Raw genomic sequence first — 17894 nt, forward strand, 5'->3', positions numbered from 1 at the left:
GGCAGGGGGGAGGCAGAAATGTCTTTTGCTCTGCTCCGTGGTGCCACGGAGGAGGCGGCACACACCAGCAGCGAAGTCCCACTAAGCCCCCTCGCCCAGCGCAGTGCAGCAAACCCCGAGGCCGTGGTGGTGGAAGGTCAGGGCCCAACGCTGCGGCGGGCAACCGCGAGGAGGGATCCTCCCACAGGGATAATCGGAAGACGAAACATCGAAGTGCCTTCCCACAAACCTATGGCGCACCTGCGCTTTGAAGCTTAGGAGCTGCCCTGAAAGGGGGAGCCCCAGTGACCGGGGGAAAGGCCCGCTGCAGCTCCCCTCCAACGCAATGCCACACTGAACACTCAAGCAGCTGAGGAAACATCCAGGCACAGACTGCGACTTTAATGGGCTGCAGGAAGATGCTCGTGGCACGCAGGGCTTGAGTTGGCCATTGAGGCTGGCTCGGGGGAGGCACAGCGAAGCAGCATGGCTGGAGGAGAGGAAGGGGGCGGGGGCGGGGGGCCATCGACTGCACCTCCCAGAATGCCGCAGCCTGATGCTCAAGCCGGGCATCCCTGGGGAACGGGGCCTCGTTTCAGGCCTGGGAGCCTCACCTCCGAAAGGGTCTTGGCAGTGCCCGGGGCCGGACAGGCCTCCTAGGATTCCTCCCCCCCGCGCCACGTGCAGAGCCCTGTTGGGATCCCTCCGGCAAGGACCAGCCGGAAGAGCCCCGGGCACACCCTCTCCAGGCTGCTTTGTCTCAGACCCCCGGAGTCCCCAACGTTTTGCTCAAGTTTAGACACAAGATGATTCTTCTGTGCATTCACAGGGTCCGCGAGGCCTGAACCCTGATTGGTCCCTTGGTTCCAGCCAGCCAGGCTCGATCCGCTGGGCGCCAGGAGACTGCGGCTCCGCTGCGCCAGGGAGGAGCAAAGGTTTCAGTCACATCTGGCTCACGGCTCGGCCTCTGGCGACGGCCCAGGAACGTCGGCAAAACGCTGGTACCTGGGTGTGGAATCCCGGATCTCTATCCACCTGGGCAGAGAGGAGGACAAATCCACGCGGTGAGGGATCCGTGGGCAGGGCCTGGAAACGGAAGTCGTCCTGCCGAAACGCCTGTTCTGTTTGGCCACTTTTGGAGAGCTGGAAGAGATGTCAAAGAGGGCGGCCCAGAGGGCGTTCAGGGGGCGCCAGGCCCTTCCCTGTGAGAAAAGGCTGGAAGGTCTCAGAGGCTCGGAGGAAGCCACCGGGACAAGGCTGTGGCGTAGGAAGCCTGGGGAAAGTGGACAGGGAGGATTTTTTCTCCCTTTCTCAAAACAGTAACTTAATAAACCAGTTGATTCATTAGTTTTTGTCACTAACTGGCCATCAGCTGTATTTTGGCCAGAAAGTGCAGCCAGGGCACATCATTAACCTGTGGAACTCACTAGCACAGGAGAAGCAAACCGGCCGGCTTTAAAAGGAAATTAAGAGAACTTCGTGGAGGAAAAGCTGAGTCCCTTTGTTAGGATGGCTCTAGATCATCCTAGCTCTAGTTCCCCCAAGGTGTGACTCCAAACCCCATCATCCCCACTCAACGCCACTAGAGTTGGGAACCACAGCCCACGGCATCTTCCCCCAGCGTGACAGGCAGACTTACCCCATGATGGTGGCTGGAACCAGCATGAGGACAGCTCCAAAAAGGAAGGGGAACCCCTTCATGAAGGACAGGCAGGCCGGGAAAAGGGAGCTGAACACCCCCGTGGCCACCAGGGAGCACAGCCCCTCCACACAGGCCACGGCAGCAAAGAGGGCACCTGGGGGAAGCAAGGTGGGGGTCAAGCAGCCTGGAAAAACTCAGCCACAGACGCAGGGCAGGCGTCAAGACCACCCCCCCCCAGTCGCAGCCCCCCCATGAATCGTGAGTCCCAAGGGGCCGGATTCATTCTAACCTTTTTGCAAGGGAGGGGCACCCTTAGGACAAAACATGGAGAGAATACAGAACCTCTCCCCAGCCCTTGGAAAGGACTCTGTTCAGTCCCTGGTCTCGGCACCAAGATTCACGCTGCCCAGGATTTCCCCCTTGCAAATCAAAGTGCAAGGAGAAAAGGAAAAATTTCCAGGTATCCTGCCAGTTCCGCTCAGGGTCTCCTCAGGGCAGCCTTGCTCAGTGAATGATGGCCTTAGCTGGGGGGGGCGGGGGGAGACATGGCCGCGCTTGCGCTTCCACCCTACCTTGCTCGGTCTCGCCAACCAATCTGGAGAGCTTGGAGCGGATCACGGGAGTGACCGTCATCGAGAGGAAGAGAAGCCCGTAGCCTGTTGGCAAGAACGTCCGTCACGAGGCAGAGGGCAGGCACAGAGAACGGGCTCAGGAGTCTCGCCTGCCCCGCCCAGCTCCCCACTGGCCCAGGCCCCAGTTGGGAAGGGGAGCCCCCGGACACACGCGCCTCCCTGTCTGCCACACCAACAGGACTTGGCTCTGTGGCCGCCACCACACTGGGCGCCCTCGGCAGCCCGGGTGGGTGCTGGGTTGGGGGTGCACTGCCGACAGGCTCCTGCAGCACAAAGCTCTGGACCCTCTGTGGCCCCCGTGACCCAGGCCATCAGGAGGCCTCCTGAGGACCCCTCGGGGGACAGGCCGTCACTCAACGTTCGAGGGCCCCCGCCCAGCCTCCTCTTGGCCAGGTTGGAAGCCAGCATCACCTGTGAACATCAGGGGCGTTGTCCCCGCCAGCGCCATGGTCACCAGCCCCAGCACATTGGAGAGCAGGCCCACCTCGGCCACCCAGGTGTCCTCCATGCACATCTGGAGCAGCCGCAGCCCCGCCAGGCTGCTGAGGTAGGTCAGGTAGTGGGCCGCCGAGCCGTAGCCGATCAGCTCCGGCCCCCAGCAGAGCGGGGCGCTGAGTTCGTAGAGCACCAAGATCTCCTGCGCCCCGAAGTGCACCGTGACCACCACGAAGAAAGCGAGCGAGTAAAGGAGCAGCTTCCGCCAAGCCTGGCCCCGGTCAGGGCTGGCATACAGCCGATACACCGCCGCGTAATGGCGGAGTGTGAGCAGCCTCCGGGGCTGCTTCTGCGGCACCGACTCCTGCAGGACCAAGGCGGAGTAGAGGGCAGCGGCGAGGCTCGCCGCAAAGACCAGCCAGAAGGGCGCCAGGTAGCCCTGGGCCTTGCGCCACCGCCCGCCCAGGACACTCGCAGCCATCCCCGCCAGGCCCAGGCAGGCTTCCAGGATGGCCACCCGGAAGGTGCGGGCACGCCTGTCGCTCACGTCGGCCACGTAGGCAAAGCAGCTGGCCAGGACCAGGTTGTAGTCCCCCGAGAGGCCACTCAGCACTCGGCCAACCAGGAGGTATCCCACAGGCAGCTCGGCGTACATGACCGCCAGATAAACGGCCGCCTGCAGGGCCATGCCCAGTGCCGGCAGGATCAGGGCTGGCCGGCGTCCCGCGCTGTCGCTCCAGGGGCCAAAGAGGGTCACCGAGAAGAGCCCCACGAAGAAGCCAGCCAGGTTGAGATAGAGGTTCCAGTGGGCCACCAGGGTCTCCAGCTCCTAGAGGGGGAGAGAGAGAGCAATGGGAAGATGGCACCAGGAGCCCCCAGAGGACTCCGAGCGGCACAAAGGCCGCCGCTGCGGCACCGGTTGTCCTTCCAAGTCCAGGAAACGGGGGCTGCGAAAAGGGCCCCGGAGCCGCCTTAGGCCCAGAGGCCCCCAGCCGGCATCCTGTTTCGGAGGGGGGCGACGAGAGCCCTGCCACCGTCTCACTGCTGCTGCTGCTGCTGCTGCTGCTGCTCAGGGAGGAGTGCTCAGGTCTGCGTTCACACAACGCTCTTAACCTGCCTACCGAATTCTCCCCTTTTTGGAACAGCACAATGTAGGAACCCCGATCGACTGGGCTTGCGTAAGAACGTCCTTCAGGATTACAGGACGAGGTAACGGCCAGCCAGCAATGGCTGCCTGACCACGCTGAGAGGAGAAGCCAACAGGGCTGCAACGTGCTCCTGGAAAGCAGGGGCTGAGCAGGAGTTTTGCCAAGAGGGTGTGAGGTTTGACAGGCACCCGTGGGCAAAGGCTTCCAAGAAGTCTCTGAGGCCCATCGCTCCAGGGGAGCAATTGCACCAACCACCACCAAAGATCGCTGCCTGGGCCTGTGCAGGATCCGGCCCATTCCAAAACGCACGGAAGGGAGCAGAGCAACCCCCTTGGCCGGCCCTCCCGGCTCCCCAAGAGCAGCTGATCCGTGGCATCGGGCTCTTTCCGAGGCCAAGCGGGCTGCTGAACGGCCCAAGGAAAAGAAAACGGTCCAGCGGATGGGGCCAAAGGGCCCCAGCAGCCCGAGAGGGAGGGCCTTGTTCCCAACGTCCCCCTAAGGGACCCTGGATTTGACCCACCGCAGTGAAACAAAACCACTGACTGATGGGGGAGGGGGAGGAAGAAGAAGAGTTAACTGAGCCAGGTTGGGGATGCACTTAGAGAGAACATATTGGACTAATCCTTCTGATGTTAGAGTAACAAAGTCTCCCTTTCAAGGCAGTTGGTTTTCATTATACTCTTTGTAAGGGTATTACCAGTTATTTGATCTGAATAAAAGCCTTTGGCTTTTCATACTGCATGATCGTTACAGGAATCAAGGCTACACGTGTTTGTATATTTAATTTTGCTTCTGCTACAAACGGAACAAGCTTCTTCGGTCCACACAGTACAGGTTTTGTGATTCCTCAGTGGACAATTATCCCAATAAACCTCCAAAACAGAGAATTACTTCCAACGGTTTTGTATGGATGCGATCTACCTCGAGGCTGGAAGGCGTCGTCTTAATATGAACGGCCGAAAAGGAAGTTTGCACGGGACCCAAATGCTGGACTTGTTCATGTCACAGAAGGTACCGGGTGGGAATTGGCCCTCCGAGGTGCCCCACTAAGGACACAGGGCTCCACCTTTGCCATTGAGGCCAGAGGGAGAGATGATCTCATCAGGCACATTGCATCGATTGGGAATAGGTGTGGGGGGCACTCACCCGGGTCGCTGTAAAACTCACGCACCCGAGGGACTAAGCCGTCGTTGAGCCGCTGAAGAATGCAATGGAACAGGAAGGGTTACAATCGCTGCATATCACACCCATCGCTAGCACAACAGTTCCTCAAATGCAAAATCAAATGTAGAAATGGCCTTGGACTTTCCACGCCGTGGAGTCAGAGTCAGCGCAACGGCCTCGCAGCCTGAAGGAACAACGCCGACGTTTGCCTTCGCAGGCTTTAATGGACCCTACAGACCGGCCGCCTGGTGCTCACCCCAGAGGGGCAGCAGAGAGAACAGGCGGGCAAGAAGGGGTGAACTCAGGTCACAGGGACAAGGGTAATGCGAGCTGCCAGCGGCCAGTGAGATGCCAAGGTCATGGCGTGCCGGAGATGTCCCCACGCAACGGAGACCCCTAACTGGGTTCGGCCCTGGGCCCGTGCAGGATTTGGGGTCCTTGCGTGAAGAGAGATTACGCCACAGCCCCACTGTGGGAATGAATGCGTAAAAGGGGAACAGGGAGAAAAGGCATGGCGGGGCTACTTTTGCCTTAAAAGAAGTAAGATTACATTCAACCTTTTAACATGTGTGCTGTGCTATTGTGTCATATGAAGAATAGACGCAGGGTGAACATTAGGGGCGGAGAAGACGGCTGGGCACCTGGTACGTGAGCCTGTTGGCTACCCACAGTGAAAAAGCGACGCTCTTAGACCCAGCTGGTGACACTCCTTCAGCACTTGGACTGAGCATGCCGGAATGCTGGGGAATCCTGGGAGTTGAAGTCCACGCATCTGAAAGTTGCTGAGGCTGTGAAACACTGGCTTAGACTGCCGTGCTCATGACGTTCGGCCTGGTGATTTCCAGCCAAAAGCAGCCCCTCCCTTGATAGAGGGAGGCGTATCTTTCAAAACAGAGGTTTTGAATATCCTCATTCCTCGCTCATCTAGCTCCCCTGCCTGTACAAGGAGCCCCACTTTCCCAGGCGTCTAAGCCTTCTGCACAGAAGGTTACTTCACCCTGAGCTGGCTGCAGTTTGACAGGCTGTAGGTACAAGTTAATAACCTCGAGGCTCTCTCGTTACCTAGCTGAGAGGTGGAAACGTTTATGGAGCAACACAGCTTTGGATAGTGTCCCACCGGAGCAGGTATTTTAAATCTTTTCCTTCTTCCTGGAGTAATTACTGCAGGTTTTCAACACTGTCTTAGTTGCCCTGCATGGATGTGTAGAAATCACAATGTTACACCTTTAAAGCTTTTATTGACTGATCATGTGTCACCAAGTTGGCACCGACTCTTAGTGACCACGCTGATAGATATTCTTCACGACGATCTGCCCCTAACCTGGTGCCCCCATCACCACCATGACTGAGTCCCTCCGCCTTGCTGCTGGTCATCCTCTTCTCTTCCCATCCACCTTCCTCAGCATTATGGACTTCTCAAGAGAGCTGGGTCTTCATGTGGATTGATTATGTACCGTCAAGTCACACAGATAGATTTCCTCCATGACAATCTGTCCCTAACCTGGTCCAGTGGTGGCCCCATCACCACTGTGACTGAGTCCATCCACCTTGCTGCTGCTCGTCCTCCTCTTCTCTTTCCTTCCACCGTTCCCAGCATTATGGACCTCCCAAGGGAGCTGGGTCTGGGCACTGATGGACTGATTACGTTCTACCAAGTCAGTTTTGACTCTTAGCGACCGCAGAGATAGACCTCCTCCAGGATGATGTGTGTCCAGCCTGGTCTCTCAATGGTGCACCCATCGCCATTGTAACTAAATCCATCCACCTTGCTAAAACTTTTATAGAACTTCTATTTGATGACTATTTAAACACTTTTCACATTTTCAAATTTTGACATTTTATTTGACTACTTAAACTACTATTATTATTATTATTATTACGATTACAATTACTATTACTATTATTATTCTGCTTTGGATTACAACATACTGGAAATGATTGTGATGAGTGAATGACTTAGGATAGGTTGGTTGTATGTTTTTATATATACAGTAATTCAAAGGTACGAAGAGGGGAACATGTTACAGGAAAAGCTAAGACAATAAAGGGTTAAGAGAAGCGTCACTAGAAAGGAAAAAAAGGTTCTGAGCCAAGTTATGAGAAGAAAGAGAATTCCTGAAAACCCTTTTCTGATCAAGCCCGTAGACTCCCTGCGGCCATGGAAGGGAACCCCTCGATCAGGCGGACAGTGACCAGGCCTTGAGGAATGGCCAGGGCAGCATCTGTGATGCTGAGGCAACCCAGTGGTCAAGCTGAGGTCATCCAGCATTGCTTGTTACAAAAGAGGTGGAGAGAAGTCCCATCCTCCACTCCATCTAGGTCAGTCTTTCTCAATGTTGGCCACTTGAAGACGGGTGGACTTCAACTCCCAGAATTCCCCAGCCAACATGGCTGGCTGGGGAATTCTGGGAGTTGAAGTCCACCCATCTTCAAGTGGCCAACATTGAGAAACAGTGGCCTAGATTCATCTCACAGAGTGCTCAAGGGCACAGAGGGGCTCGGGTGGGAGAGTGAACGTGAAAGGCTTATGCTGCTAAAATAAAGCTCTTCAGATCCACCAGGAGACTCTCCTGTCGGATGGCGTCTACAGAGTTGGACTGGCGCTGCCTAAAAGGCTCCTCTTTGCCACGAAGCCACCTCAAACAAGCTTCACTGAGCTAGTTCAGTATGTGGCATGAACGCGGCCACAGATAGCTTGCCTCTGAGCATGGAGGTTCCATTGTTACGGGGGCTAACAACCCCAAAAGGGAGCGCGTGAGGGAGGGGGACGCCCCGGCTGGTGGGGCCGCCTCAGGCCTCGCTTCTGACCACAGCAGCAGCCCGGAGGTCCTTTCAGCAGAGGGAGCGGCGCCGACGGGAAAGCCCCACTCCCCGGCCAGCCAGGGCGGAAGCGGACCGCTCCGGGGCCGAGCCCCCCTCCCTCGCCCGGCCCTTCTCGCCCCCCTTCGCGGCGCTGCAGGCGAGAAGCCCGGAGGGCGGCCAGGTCAGGGGAGCTCCCTGTTCGGGGGCAGTCTACCCTCGCGGATCCGGGGGCAGGCAGGCAGGCAGGCAGGGAGGGGCGCGGCGGGGCGGCGGCGGGGAAAGCGGGAACCGAAGCCACGCGCGCACGCACCTGCTGCCCGGAACCGGTGTCGTTGGGGCAGCCGCCGCCGGGGCCGGGGCCGGGGCCGGGGCCGGGGCCAGTGCCGTTGCCCGCGCCGAGGCGGTCCCACAGGAACTGGGTGCAGAGCGGGCTTTGCAAGCCGAGCGCCAGCGTGGCCAGCAGCAGCACCGGCTCCACGGCGCGCAGGCGGCGGCGGGCGCAGCCCCGGAGGGGGCACTCGGCGGGGTTCGCCGCCGCCGCCGCCGCCGCCGCGGAAGGGGGCTCAGGCGGGTCACCTGCCTGCAGGTCGGCCATGGCGGCTACGGACGGGGCGGGGCGGGGCGGCGTCCGGCTCTCCCCGCCCCGGCAGCGCGGCGGCGGGGGTGGGGCGAGGGCCGCGCTCTTGGGGGCGGGAGGGGCTGCACGGCCCCCGGCAGGCGGCCCCCGATCGCTCCGGCGCAGCGAGGGGCCGGGGCCGGGGCCGGGGCCGGGCGGGGGAGGCGGGCTTCGGCGGGATCCCGAGGGGCCGCGGTCGGAAGCGGATGGCGCCCAGAGGCGGTCGCGCGTGGCTCCGGGCGGAGTCGCCTTGCCCGGCGGGGGGGCCTCGGCTGAGGGCCCTCCGGCTCCTGCTGGGCCCGCCCGTGGAAACTGAGCCGGGGCCCCGCGCAGCCGCATCCGGGGCGCTCCCGAAGGCCGCCCAGAAGCCGCCGCTGGGGCACCGGGCAGCGGTCTGGGCGGCCGCCGACTCCCCGAAGCTCGGTTCGGGCTGCATCGCCCGGCAGGGCGGGGCCCGATGTCTCCGGCCGCCCTCCTCTGAGTGGATCCGCCTGTGCGGAGGTCTGCCGAAGGTCCGCCCAGCCAGGGAATGCCCCCTTCCCGGGCCTCGCCCTGAGCCTTCTTGCTGGGGGCCCTTCTCCTTTGAAGAGCTGCCCCCCCCTCTCCGGGTCAGCCCGGCCTGTAGCCTTAGAAACCGGGCTGCTCGGAAAAGCGTCTGGGGAAAAGCGATGGGGGCTGCTCTGAAGGGGGACGCGCTGGGCCGATGGACTGTAACTGTATTACAGCTGATTTTTGTCTTTAAACTTATATCGATTATATAAACTTTATTTATTACATTGTTGTTGTTGTTCAGTCGTTAAGTCGTGTCTGACTCTTCGTGACCCCATGAACCATATTGCGCCAGGCCTTCCTGTCCTTCACTGCCTCCCTGAGTTTGCTCAGTTTCATGCTCGTTGCTTCAGTGATGCTCTCTAACCATCTCATCCTCTGCCGTCCTCTTCTCCTTTTGCCTTCAATCTTTCCCAGCATCAGGGTCCTTTCCAAAGAGTCCTCTCTTCGCATTAGGTGACCAAAGTATCTGAGCTTGAGCTTCATTATCGATCCTTCCAATGAGCAGTCAGGGTTGATTTCCTTTAAGATTGACTGGTTTGACCTCCTAGCAGTCCAGGGGACTCTCAAGAGTCTTCTCCAGCACCACAGTTCAAAGGCATCAATTCTTCGGTGCTCAGCCTTCCTCATGGTCCAGCTCTCACAGCCATACATTACTACTGGAAAAACCATAGCTCTGACTATGCGGATCTTTGTCGGCAAGGTGACGTCTCTGCTTTTTAATATGCTGTCTAGGCTTGCCATGGCCTTCCTCCCAAGGAGCAAGCGTCTTTTAATTTCATGGCTGCAGTCTCCGTCTGCAGTGATCTTGGAGCCCAAATAAATGAAGTCTGTTACTGCTTCCATTTCTACCCCTTCTATTTGCCAGGAACTGATGGGTCCAGATGCCATGATCTTAGTTTTTTTAACGTTGAGTTTCAAGCCAGCTTTTGCACTCTCCTCTTTCACCCTCATCAAGAGGCTCTTTACTTCTTCTTCACTTTCTGCCATGAGGGTGGTATCGTCCGCATATCTGAGGTTGTTGATGATTCTCCCTGCAATCTTAATTCCGGCTTGTGATTCTTCCAGCCTGGCATTTCTCATGATGTCCTCTGGATATAAGTTAAATAAGCAGGGTGATAGTATACAGCCTTGTCGTACTCCTTTCCCTATTTTGAACCAATCGGTTGTTCCATGACCGGTTCTAACTGTTGCTTCTTGGCCCGCATACAGATTTCTCAGGAGACAGGTAAGGTGGTCTGGTACCCCATCTCTTTAAGAACTTGCCACAGTTTGTTGTGATCCACACAATCAAAGGCTTTTGCATAGTCAATGAAGCAGAAGTAGATATTTTTCTGGAACTCTCGTGCTTTCTCCATGATCCAGCGAATGTTGGCGATTTGATCTCTAGTTCCTCTGCCTCTTCGAAACCCAGCTTGTACATCCGGTAGTTCTCGGTTCACGTACTGCTGAAGCCTAGCTTGTAGGATTTTGAGCATAACCTTGCTAGCATGTGAAATGAGTGCAATTGCGCGATAGTTTGAGCAGTCTTTGGCATTGCCCTTCTTTGGAATTGGAACGTAAACTGACCTTTTCCAATCCCGTGGCCACTGTTGCGTTTTCCAAACTTGCTGGCATATTGAGCCAGCACTTTAACACCATCATCTTTTAGTATTTTAAATAACTCAGCTGGAATACTGTCATCTCCACTAGCTTTGTTGTTAGCAATGCTTCCTAAGGCCCACTTGACTTCACTCTCTAGGATGTCTGGCTCAAGGTCAGTGATCACACCAGCGTGGACATCAGGGACATTAAGATCTTTCTTGTATAGTTCTTCTGTGTATTCTTGCCACCTCTTCTTAATCTCTTCTGCTTCTGTTAGGTCCCTGCCTTTTTTGTCCTTTATCATGCCCATCTTTGCACTAAACATTCCTTTGATATCTCCAATTTTCTTGAAGAGATCTCTAGTCTTCCCCATTCTATTGTTTTCCTCGATTTCTTTGCATTGTTCATTTAAGAAGGCCTTCTTATCTCTCCTTGCTATTCTCTGGAAATCTGCATTCAGTTGCTTATATCTTTCCCTTTCACCCTTGCTTTTCGCATTCCTTCTTTCCACAGCTATTTGTAAGCCCTCATCAGACAGCCATTTTGCTTTCTTGCATTTCTTTTTCCTTGGGATGGTTTTAGTTGCTGCCTCCTGTACAATGTTACGGACCTCCGTCCATAGTTCTTCAGGCACTCTGTCTACCAAATCTAATCCTCTAAATCTATTCATCACCTTCACTGTGTACTCACAAGGAATATGATCTAAGTCATACCTGAGTGGTCTAGTGGTTTTCCCTACATTCTTCAATTTAAGCCTAAATTTTGCAGTAAGAAGCTCATGATCTGAGCCACAGTCAGCTCCTGGTCTTGTTTTTGCTGTCTGTATAGAGCTTCTCCATCTTTGGCTGCAAAGTATGTAATCAATCTGGTTTCGGTATTGACCATCTGGTGATGTCCATGTGTAGAGTCATCTCTTGTGTTGTTGGAAAAGAGTGTTTGCTATGACTAGCTTGTTCTCTTACAGAACTCTATTAGCCTTTGCCCTGCTTCATTTTGTGCTCCAAGGCCAAACTTGCCTGTTATTCCGATTACTCCTTGACTTCCTACTTCAGCATTCCAATCCCCTATGATGAAAAGGACATCTTTTTTTGGTGCTAGTTCTAGAAGGTGTTGTAGGTCTTCATAGAAGCGGTCAACCTCAGCTTCTTCGGCATCAGTGGTTGGGGCATAGACTTGGATGACTGTGATGTTGAATGGTTTGCCTTGGATACGCACTGAGATCATTCTGTCGTTTTTGAGGTTGTACCCCATTACTGCCTTCCCCACTCTCTTATTCACTATGAGTGCAACTCCATTTCTTCTAAGGGTTTCTTGCCCACAGTAGTGGCCAGATATAATGGTCACCCGAATTAAATTCACCCATTCCCATCCATTTCAGTTCGCTGATTCCCAAGATGTCGACGTTCAATCTTGTCATCTCATGTTTGACCACATCCAGCTTGCCTTGGTTCATAGATCTTACATTCCAGGTACCTATACAATATTGTTCTTTGCAGCATCGGACCTTCTTTTCGCTTCCAGATACATCCACAGCTGAACGTCCTTTCGGCTTTGGCCCAGCCGCTTCACTCTTTCTGGAGCTACTTGGAAATGCCCTCCGCTCTTCCCCAGGAGCATGTTGGACACCTTCCGACCTGAGGGGCTCATCTTCCGGCGTCCTATCTTTTAGCCTGACTTCCGGAGTTCCAGTCTGCGGGAGGAGTGGATGTGTGCAACAGGAAGGCAGGTTCTGATTGAATGCTGGGAGAAACTTCTTAAGTGGAGTTTTTGGTTCTGTGAATTAAAGCTAAATTGCCCAAAGGTAACTCTGGTTTCAACCCTGATTGCTCATTGGAAGGATCGATAATGAAGCTCAAGCTCAGATATTTTGGTCACCTAATGCGAAGAGAGATCTCTTTGGAGAAGACCCTGATGCTGGGAAAGATGGAAGGCAAAAGGAGAAGAGGACGGCAGAGGATGAGATGGTTAGATAGCATCACTGAAGCAATGAGCATGAAACTGAGCAAACTCAGGGAGGCAGTGAAGGACAGGAAGGCCTGGCGCAATATGGTTCATGGGGTCACGAAGAGTCGGACACGACTTAACAACTGAACAACAACAACAAGTGGGGGGGGGTGTGAGAGAGAGAGAGAGAGAGACGTAGGCACAAAGGCTTCCAGAATGTCCCCCCCCCATTATTTCACCTCTAAGTAATACAGGGGTCGGGAACCTATGGCTCGCGAGCCAGATGTGGCTCTTTTGATGGCTGCATCTGGCTCGCTGCCAAATCTTTAATAAAAAGAATAACGGGGTAAGGCGTAGACCACGCCTCCTATCCGCCCAGCGCAGGCCACGCCCTCCTCCGCGTCGCATCCGCGTCCGGCATCCTTGGGACCCACCCTACCTCGCCCCGCAGCATCCGCGGCCGAACGGGCCCGGAGCCGCATCGTCCTCCACGGGCGGCCGCAAATCGAGGCCCCGGCTTCGGCCTAGCTCCCGTCGGCGGCCCACGCGAATGCGATCCGGGTGCACCGCTTTGCATCCTGCTTCCGCTGCCCCTGCTCTGTTGGGCGAGTCCTCATCTTGGGCTGGCCCCCTGTGTGTGGCCCCAACGAGGTACGAGACATATTTCAGGCACGGTGCCGCTTTCCACCCGTGGCCGAAAATCGAGCCCCCGGCTTGGGCCTAACCTCCTTGACGGCCTGTAAGGGTCCATCCCACCGGCTACCCCCGCAATTGGCCACCCTGCCTTCATTACCTCTGCCCTGCCCCACGGACCACTACCTGGGGTGGTATCCTCCTCACCTCAGTCAGCTAGAGCTAACCAGACTACAAAGCCACCAGCAAAGCCCTGCAGCACCAGAAGTCGCATTAATGGTGAGAAGTACTTTATTCATCATTGGTTAGCAACAGCATAACAACGATATTAAAAAGAATTCAGAGGCTTATTGTACTTTAAAAGTGTTGGTCTTACATAAAATGCACACATTTACTTGTATTTAGTTTTAAACCTATTGTATGGCTCTCACGGAATTACATTTTAAAATATGTGGCGTTCATGGCTCTCTCAGACAAAAAGGTTCCCGACCCCTGAAGTAATAGATCAATACCTTGACAGTTAAGATTAGGCGTAGATGGAAAATCTGTCATTTTGATTCACTCTGTCATTTTTTCTAACTTTAAGTTCAATTTCTGATATTCCTTCATCAGTTTGCAAGTATCCGTGTTCATGTTTGCATAAAAATGTGCATTTACATACATTTCTTCTTGAAACAGATTTATATAACAATGGATTTTTGTTTGTTATTTTTAATAGCATAGAATTATAGAGGTGGAATTGTCCATAATCAAGTCCCACATCTTGCTCAATGCAGTGTTTCTCAAACTTGGCAACTTAACGATGTGTGGACTTCAACTCCCAGAATTCCCCAGCCAGCATGGTTAGCCGGCCTGTTTGAAGACCTCTAGTGAAGGAGAGCCCCCCGCGTCATGGGGCAGCCTGTTCCACGGGCTGGCAGTTCCTGCGGTCAGGAAGTTCCTCCTGGACTTCCCTACGTCACTTCACGTCCCACCTGAACCTCCTGCTTGTGGCTTCAACCCACTATTTCTGCTCCTGCCCTCCAAGGCCCTCCCCTCCTCTGGATGGGAGCTGCTATCGAATCCACCTCAGTCATGCCGGCTGCAGGCTAAACTTGGTAGCTCTTTGGTCCTGCAGTTTGTCCCTGTCCTCTCTGAACTGGGGTGCCCAGGACCCCATGAGGGGCGACCCAGGACCCCAAGTGGGGTCTGAGCAGGGCAGAGTAGAAGGGGACAGTCGCTTCCTGTGATCTGGACTCTGCGCTCCCATTGAGGCACCTGAAGAGTGCATTAGCCCTGTTGGCAGCTGAGACACAATATTTAACGCAGGATCTACAAAGACACTTGTAGATACCCTTTCATGTGTATCCCTGCCAAGCTAGGTCCCCCCATCCTTTATCTGTACCTTTCATTTTCCTATCAGGTGCAGAACTAACATTTCTCCCTGTTCAGTTCAATTCAGTCCACTGCTAAAGACTTTGAATCTCCTGTCTTGGGTCTAAAATATCAGCCATCTTTCCAGGGTTTTTTGCATCTTACGTTATCATTTTTTGTATTTCATTGTTATAAGCTTTTTATAACCTGAACCGCTGCATTGCAAAATGTAGAAAAGTATTAGAGCGTGGCTGCCCGCATTTAGATTCATGGACTGACAGATGGGCAGGGGCTGAGGTCGCCATCAATTATTTCTCCCCCAGAACAGCTGGGGCCAATGTGTGCAGAACAAGGACAGTCCCTTGTTCAGCCCAGAGACGTCTTTGCTCCTGGTGGTGTGCAGGGCTTTGAGTGGGAGAGGAAGAGGCGGTTCTGCTGAGCCAAGGGTTCCCGGGAATCAAGGAAGTGGAGAACTTCTGCCAGACGACGGATGGGCTGGGTGTGCCCTCTAATTGTTCAACTCTAACCAGCTAGCGTAGCCGAAGGTGAGGCATGGTGGGAGTCACAGCGCAAGAACATTGGAAGGGAAGCAGGTGGTCCCCCTAGTTTAGCCAGGGGTGTTAGGCAAGCAAGAACTCCCACAGCTTTTGCCAGAAAGCTGATCTCATTTTCCTTCAGCCCCACTGCCTTGTGCACTGTGCAGATTAGCTGTGGAGTCCAGTGTCACTATGGAGTTGGGTGGCCTTTACATTTAATCAATCAGTCAATCCATGCCCCCCAGGCTCTGCAAGACCCTTTGGTCATTCTTCTTGGAAGGCAATGTACGGCTACACCATCCTCTTGATGGCAATCCTCCGGTGCCCCGAGAGCCTACCACTGGCCATCACTTCCCCATCATGCTCTTTCCATTCAAGGGAATAATGGAGCCAACCAGGAGGGAGGGCAGCATGGACAACCAGTGGACGGGGGGGGGGGGGGCTCACATTGGTCATCTCCACCATTCTCCAGCTGGGCTTTGACCCTGACCAACACAGGCAGGGCCTCCGTGCTGATGGCCCCAGCCTTCCCCTCAGGTGTGCGTAGAGTACATGAAGGACCCAAACTTGCTCTTCGTTGGGGGGCTGTTGGTAGCCACGGCTGTGGAGCATCGGAGCCTACGCAAGCGCAGCGCCTTGAAAATCCTCCTGATCACTGGGGTCCAGCCAGCCTTGTGAGGATCAGCTGGAAAGAGGAGAGGACACACACGGAAAGCTTCAGCATCCATCTAGGTTTAGGATGCCTCCTTGCGAATTAGACTCCCCCTTGTGTGCTGCCTTCAGCTCCCAGCCAGCCTGGTTTTCTCTTCTAACGTAGGCAATTGAGAATGAAGGTTTGAAGAGAGGCAGGGAACGTGTATGTGCGAAAGCACATAACAACGTGGTTGTGGGACTCTTTCTCAACTCCTTGACTCCTGCTCGGGGCACCTGGACCTTGTTCCTCGTGGACTCTTCCTCAGCCGACTCCTGAGCTAGATGGATCTTTTCGAGGGCCCTGAGAAAGGCAGGCCCATGGCAGAAGGGGCAGCGCTGCTCCGCATCCTCTAGGAGGGTGTTTTTCAACTTTGGCTGCTTTGAGCTGTGTGGACTTCAACTCCCAGAATTCCCCAGCCAGCATGGGGAATGGCTGGCTGGGGAATTCTGGGAGTTGAAGTCCACACAGCTCAAAGCAGCCAAGGCTGAGAAACCCTGCTCTAGGAGCACCAGGCCAGGGCATGCCAAGGAAGGCCGCCCAAGGACCAGGACCATCAGGACCATGGACAGATCCCTGGTCTCGGCCAGCTGTTCCCTCCAGCAGGCTCTCCCCCTGCGCCCTCCTTGCTTCAAAGGGGAACGTTTCTCAGCTGGAGGAGAAAAGTGCTGACTGCTCCCCACCGTTGGTGGCAGGTGGGGCAGGAGACTGTGAATGAGCTGCAGATGTTTGAGGAGAAGAAGAAAATGTTTTACAGAGGGATGAGCCTGGTAACGTGCTGGTCATCAAGCATTGGTGGGATCGCCATGCTCATGGGCACCCCCACAAATGTGGTGCGGAAGGGGCAGCTGGACAGGTGAGTGGGGGGGGTGGCAAAGGTGTTCATTGGCCCCATCGGGGCCCTGGAATATCTGGGCCCTCTCCATCATAGCCAACCAAGGGAAGGAGGCAGGGGATTTTGATTGACTGCCTTGTTATCTACCCAGGAAGTCCTCCCCCCACAAATAACACACTCCTGAAATGTTAAAGTCTTTCTAAAAGCGTCCAAATGAGGCTTTCATCATTCACTCATCGAAAGGGTTTTACAAGAGACGATTTGTTTTTCCATTACTTCTTCCAGCACTGATCTCTCCCCAGAAAATCTCAGGAGAAAATCCCTACGCCAAACCTTTGGACAGGTCCGCAGTGAGCCTCCCCTTCTGAATGCACCTTCTTCAACAGGCAGCTCTTCCCTCCCCACTTCCCATGTGACTTCTTTCCAGTCTAGGCAGGAGGAAGAGGGCAGTCATCCCCCCCTCCCCAAATCTCATAGCACCAAATCGATAGCTGTGTCTTTCCTGAGGTTGTAACCTTGGGACCAAACCTTCTCTTGAATGATCAGAGAACAGTCCAAATGACTGTTGTTGGAATCTTTCTGGAAATGTTGGAGAGAGCCAGCTGGTGTGACTTCCAGGGCGTGGGGTATCCCTGCTTCTTGCCACAGTGAGACCACGGGATAACCATTGTTTATTTATTTATATTTCAAATTGGTCGCCGCCCATCTCACTGCAAAGATCTAGATAGCCATCCTTTCTTATGGCCAGGATCAGCGAATTTTGCTTTCCCCGACCTTCTCCTGGCTGTGGCTGATGCTGATGTTCCCAGGCTCCAAGGAAGGGTCTCACCCTGATGAGAAACCTGCTAGATCCTATGTCCTCTGAAGGGGAATCCCGTGTAAGTCTGGGAAGTACCATTAAAAATGGAGGGGAAAATGACGTCCCATTTCTGTTTCTTTGTATTCAGAAGACCCCAGGCTCAGCCTAGGCATCTGCTCCCTGGGTCTGGGCGTGTGCCCAGGCTTTGACCCCTCTCTCCAGCTGCCTTCCCCAACCTGGCACCTTCCACATACGTGCAGCCACCCATCTTATGGGCACGCAGACTAAAAGCGTTGAAGGGGATCCTGCACTGAGCAGACGACTCTGCTCAACAGCCTGCATGGCCCCTTCCAATTCCACGCTGAGGCAGGCCCCTGGGAGGTTGGGCCCTTCAGGGTCCATCAGTCAAAAGAGTTAAGGCAGCAGCTACAACCACGCAACCACACCCGCCCCCCTTTTGTGTCCATGGAAAGGGTGGGATTATCATCTTATGACTGAGCCTCCATCTTGACTTTCCTGACCCTGCAGTGGGTGTTGGGGAAACTACTGCTC

At 54.8% G+C, this 17894-nt stretch overlaps 1 protein-coding gene across 3 annotated transcripts; it reads right to left on the bottom strand.

The window, feature by feature from the left end:
- Positions 1 to 350: 350 nt before the first annotated feature.
- Positions 351 to 8666, bottom strand: SLC46A1 (solute carrier family 46 member 1). Of its 3 annotated transcripts, none has more exons than XM_088138667.1 (5): positions 8113 to 8655; positions 2665 to 3517; positions 2194 to 2277; positions 1619 to 1775; positions 351 to 1122 (listed from the first exon to the last, which is right to left on the bottom strand). In XM_088138667.1, exons 1-5 carry the CDS (start codon positions 8395 to 8397, stop codon positions 933 to 935), a joined length of 1569 nt encoding a protein of 522 aa, XP_087994793.1. In that variant the 5' UTR covers positions 8398 to 8655; the 3' UTR covers positions 351 to 932. The 3 variants fall into 3 exon arrangements, with proteins under 3 accessions (XP_087994793.1, XP_087994795.1, XP_087994794.1); XM_088138669.1 differs by having other exon boundaries at positions 351 to 1014; positions 8113 to 8651; XM_088138668.1 differs by having other exon boundaries at positions 1122 to 1252; positions 8113 to 8666.
- Between the last annotated feature and the right edge of the window lie 9228 nt (positions 8667 to 17894).

The sequence above is a fragment of the Python bivittatus genome, unplaced genomic scaffold, assembly GCF_059951505.1.
Source record: "Python bivittatus isolate LINGU-HERP-01145 unplaced genomic scaffold, Pbiv_v1 ctg000240_np1212, whole genome shotgun sequence".
Lineage (NCBI taxonomy): Eukaryota > Metazoa > Chordata > Lepidosauria > Squamata > Pythonidae > Python > Python bivittatus.